The sequence below is a fragment of the Olea europaea genome, chromosome 20, assembly GCF_002742605.1.
Source record: "Olea europaea var. sylvestris chromosome 20, O_europaea_v1, whole genome shotgun sequence".
Classification (NCBI taxonomy): domain Eukaryota; kingdom Viridiplantae; phylum Streptophyta; class Magnoliopsida; order Lamiales; family Oleaceae; genus Olea; species Olea europaea.
The window spans coordinates 10,232,889-10,237,960 of NC_036256.1; the positions used below are offsets into that span (position 1 = coordinate 10,232,889).

Consider the following 5,072-nt stretch of genomic DNA (forward strand, 5'->3'; position numbering starts at 1 on the left):
TATGTGTAAATAATTGTGTGTTAAATTATAGGCTATCGAATTCGGTTGAGCCCGATTAAAGTGATCTAATAAGGTTTCGGTTTTTGGGCTTTAATGTATCCAATTAAAGTATGGGTTTACATATGTGTAGAGACCGGGCCCAAGTCCTAATTCTATGATGGGCCGAATTAGGTCAAAGGGCATCCTCATATAAATAGGTTATGGTCCCCAGATCACACGCAACGAAACAGATTATTGTTCATTCTCTACTGCATCCCATCACAGAGAGGAATAGGAGACTGCGTGTAGATTTGGAAGATCATACCGCGAAATCCATATTGCATTAACCATGTCAGATTCAGGTATGCTTCCGCTTTAATTATTATATTTCTTGATGATTTAACATGAAAGATCCGGTATTTAAAGAATTAAATTATCCAACAGCCTGTTGAACGCATGTACTATTGAAACATTGACTTTGAAATCTGTACGCTGAACCTGCCCATTAACACTTTCCCTGTAGTATTTACATATTGCCTAATCTTCTTTAGCAATTTTCATTTCTAATCGCCTGTTATGCCTATAGGACGGGTTATCTATTCACAAACAACTTTGCAGAAGTTGTTAATTGACCATGAAGAACAGATAAGTGCACTGGGAGAGGAAAGGTAGTACCTCCATGGAATCCATAGTTAAGGTTCCAGTTTTATTCACGCAGACAGTGGTGACAGATGCAACTTTATGGCAGATTAAAGGTTCTCTCACAAGAATTTGAATCTTCATCAGTCTCTTCATTGAATAGGCAAGACACGTTCTGACAGCCGAAACCAAATCTTCTGGAGTAGATGTCAAAGCAATCATTGTTGGAGTAGCCAGAATCCCAACAATGACAGCAAGAACATCACCAATTCTTGTTTCTCCACCGAAAGACACTCTTTTTCCGTTATCATCATGTTGTTTGCCTGTCAAGAAACGTACCAAAAATACCATAAATATCAGCAGAGCAACTGTCTTACCAGATTTGCCTACTATAGAGGTGATTCTTTTGAGTTCGTCAATTAAAGGTCCCCTCAAAGAAATTCCATGGTGCTTTACATTCTTGCCTACTGCTGTCACTAGCATTCTGGCATAACCATCCACAACTGTACTGCCAAAGAACAAGAATGGATTCTCGTGTGCGTCCACTTCGATTCAATCAATTTGCCCATCTGTCTTCGTCATCTCTGTATTCAGTGAACAGCCATCTACGAACAATCCATCGGCAGGAACTTGATCGCCAGGCTTTAGAAAAACTATGTCTCCAACAAGAACACGACATATTGGAATTCGCTGCCATTTACTGCTTCTCACAACATCAGTTTCAGGAATATAGCTGCTGAAAACTGAAAATTCAAGGCATTGACTGATTGGCCAGAATTTTCCGCTGGCGGAAACAATTACCACTACAAGAATAGAAATTATTTTTGTCAACCCTTCTTGCCATCCTTGTCGTAGGCCATGTGTTTGAATGCCAAAACATAGAGAAAGCACAGCACAGATAAACAAAACAGCAATCATGGGATCTCTAATTGCTTCCAACACGAAACGGCGAAATGTTTTTTGCAGATTATATTCGGGAAGAAGATTAGATCCGAAGGCTTTTCTTCTGCTGTCAATGTCAGTTCGATCACCTCTGACGCCACTCTCCATATCTGTTTCCAGGGCTAACAGCACGCCTTCTATACCTCCATGCTCTCGAAGCCATTTTTTATCTTCAGTTCTTACAAGCTTAGTGATATGTGGAGGATCAAACGAGGAGAAACGTGATAATTCAATGTCGACCATTGTAGTTGAATCTACTGCCTCGCTGGAGTCTCTGTCAGATGTCTGAAAACTACCATTGCTTGGCATGATTGTCAGTATGTTCAAGATGATTCAAGTAGACGACCTGAATCAAAAAGTGGAATAAGATAGAATATCAGAAATATAGGCAGCCGGGTGGTTTAAGGGTGATTATATATGCAAGAGATTTCTTGTCACGAATCATTTAATAAAAACTAAAAAGTTAAGCGCATATCAGGCCTTCGAGGAATCTTACACACATACAAAGCTACGCCCTTGTTTGAGCCCATTCTTTTATATTCTTTCCTATTATTTTTTCTACAGTATTAGGAATCTTACACACACACAAAGCTACGCTCTTGTTTGAGCCCATTATTTTATATTCTTTCCTATTATTTTTTCTACAGTATTACTATTTCATGATTCATTATTTCAAATTAATGGGGTTCATACGGGGCCTAGATTTACGTAAATTAAAGCGTCCTTTCAACAAGTCAAACTTCAAGAAAAGATGAAACAAGGAACTTTCTTCTTCTACTTTCTTTTTCCCCTTTTTCTAATTACTAACTACCAAGGAATTATGAGAAATTCGTAGTGAAATGACACATTTAATTACTATTGATTTTAGGTCTTGGTCTATGTATTATTAAAATTTAACGCGGCAAGAGGAGAAATGTAATTTTTTTGAGTTTGCTGACGCCTTGGGGAAAGGCTATTTAGGAAAGTGCCGCATAGTTTCTTCATATTTAAAGGGAAATTTACACAAACTGGCAAGAAAAAGATTGATAGCAATTTTGTGCAGACTTATTATTTTGTCATCCAATGTTGACTTTCGACTAAATTTACATTCAATAGATTTTGAAACTTTCTTGATGGCCCTCATTTGGTTGCTTTCTTGTAGTAAGGTGTCTCATTTTTGAAGATACTGAAAAATAAATAGTTTTCTGAAATTTCTTGATTGTTTAACAATTCAAAATATGGACTGAAACGGGTAAGTTGATGGGAAATTTCTAAAGAAATTATGTTCGGTTCACATTATTCTTGGAGTTAGAAGTTTAAAGTAGACTTGTAAAGTAACCATCCACGACCCTACATATAAAATAAAGAGAAATACCCATAATTATTAAAACCGGATAGGACCGGCCGATTTGGCCCGGGAACCGGTGAACAGGATAGTGGTCCGGTCCAGTTACACTAATTGCTCAAGCCAACAAGTGGACCATTCAAGAACCAGTTAGACCATTCAATAACCATCTGGTTCAGACGAGTTTAAGGGAAAACCGAAACCGGTTCAAATGTGAACCGGTTTTTGCCAACAAGTGTAGTGCAAATTTTTTTCTTCAATTTGGCATGGCAAGGATTCGAACCCTAGCTTCAAGAAAGCAATATCACTCCCCTAACCATTATAGCATATGCACGTTCCTTGGTAAAGAATGTAAAGAAACTACATATATATTTAGATTTGGAAAATAGTCATTATTTTGTTTGAAAAATGTAATCTAATAGTACAATAGAACAATGATCCATCGGTTGAACCATTAACCCAGAGACTCGATGATTTTCTTGAGTCGAGTCTAATAACTATGGAAATACCGTCAAATCCATACTGCAAAATATCAAGGGTTTTTTCTTTGTTTATCCTATCATTTTATAAATATATACTAATTATAAAGTATTTTGGGTGCTTATATTGTCACCACAATTTTTATTTAATACACCACATTCTAATTATAGTTAAGCTCCTCAAATCTTTTACCATTGTAGCATTACTTTCTTTACTTTTTTTCAATCAAATACTTAATTTTAACATTCCATTAATTAGTATGTCTTATCTTTAATAACGATTTATAAATATTTTGTTTTCATACTTTGAAATGAGAGAAAATATTTTTGCACTTTTTATTTATTTATTTATTTTAAAATATGACGGGAAACTTAGTTGTTTTACATCATGTCAACGGACTTTTGAATATAAAATTGTTATCAAATACAACATTTGTTAATTAATGGAAAGTCTGAAAATAAGAATGACATGAAAAATCGTTAAGGACGTAAGTACTATAATGAGCAAAGATTAAGAATCTTAAATTTAATTAAAATGTGCTGTAATAAATAAAAATTGTGGTGTGAATATAATTGCAGTTGGATTACTCGATCCTTGAGCGTTTTCTTAACAATATTCGCTGCAGATAGCACTCCACTGCTATTCTCAAGCTTGGACACGGAGCCAATCGTTGGCTGTTGCCTACTCGGAGATCCCCAATCCGTTGTCAAAGCCATAAAATTGGGTAGATTTTGGGTGGCGATTTTTAATTTCTGATTGGTTGTACAGTGTTGGGTTGATAGTTTTCCCTGGGGCCGTGTGGTAGGTTGGCGTGCTTGGGTGTTTGTTTGGGAATCTTGGGATTATTTTTGGCATCCATTCTCCTTGATCAATGCCATTACCTAAAATAAAATATTAATAAATATTATTAAAAATGAGAGAAAGGAAGATTAGTCGATATATATATATAGTGTGTGTGTGTGTGTGTCAAATTGACTACCTACAATTTTAATCATCAACATGAGAGCCACCATCATTTCCCAAACAAATAAATGCAGATGGTAACTAAGAAAGAATTTGTTAGTTACATATATTAATTGTATGGGCCCCACCACTATCTCACAAATATATAATAATAATAAAAAAACTTAGATAACGTCATCTGTTAAATTATACGTGCAAAGATTAGGTCAAAACTAATTGTTTAATTATTTTATCTATTCATTGGCTAATTATTTTAGGGAAAATTGCAGTCGAAGTATCAAACCTTTCGTTTATTAGCAGACTTTGCCCAAACCTTTAGTTTGTGTCACCGGAGATACCAAACCTTTAAAAAATGTGTAGGGCCAGTCCAAAATGACGGTTTCCGTCTGTTTAACCGTCAAAACCGTCAGTTGACCCCTTTAATGATAATTTCAAGAATTTTCTCCAAATAAGTGAAGGGCAACATGGTCATTAAACATATTTCCCTCCTATAATATATTTCACTGTTTATTTCCCTCCATTTCTTTATCACTATATATTACTTACCTTCTCTCTCACAGGTAGTAAAAAAAATCAGCACGCATATGGAGGGGAATGCATGCAAATGTGGTTTCCCAGTGCAAATCAAAACCTCGTGGACGAACTTGAACCCGGGAAGAAGATTTCTCACTTGTCCTCGAAGCCAAGATGTGGGTGGATGCACCTTCTTTATGTGGTGTGACCCTCCGATGTGTGAGAGATCAAA

The 5,072-nt window shown here is 35.9% G+C and overlaps 1 protein-coding gene across 1 annotated transcript in view; it reads right to left on the reverse strand.

The window, feature by feature from the left end:
- Positions 1-1,117, reverse strand: part of LOC111369593 (calcium-transporting ATPase 12, plasma membrane-type-like) — an 8,373-nt gene extending 7,256 nt beyond the window's left edge. Inside the window, exon 1 of the mRNA XM_022991176.1 lies at positions 655-1,117. Within this exon, the coding sequence (XP_022846944.1) occupies positions 655-1,101 (447 nt within the window). The 5' untranslated portion in view covers positions 1,102-1,117. The remainder of the gene's footprint in view (positions 1-654) is intronic.
- Positions 1,118-5,072: the final 3,955 nt, after the last annotated feature.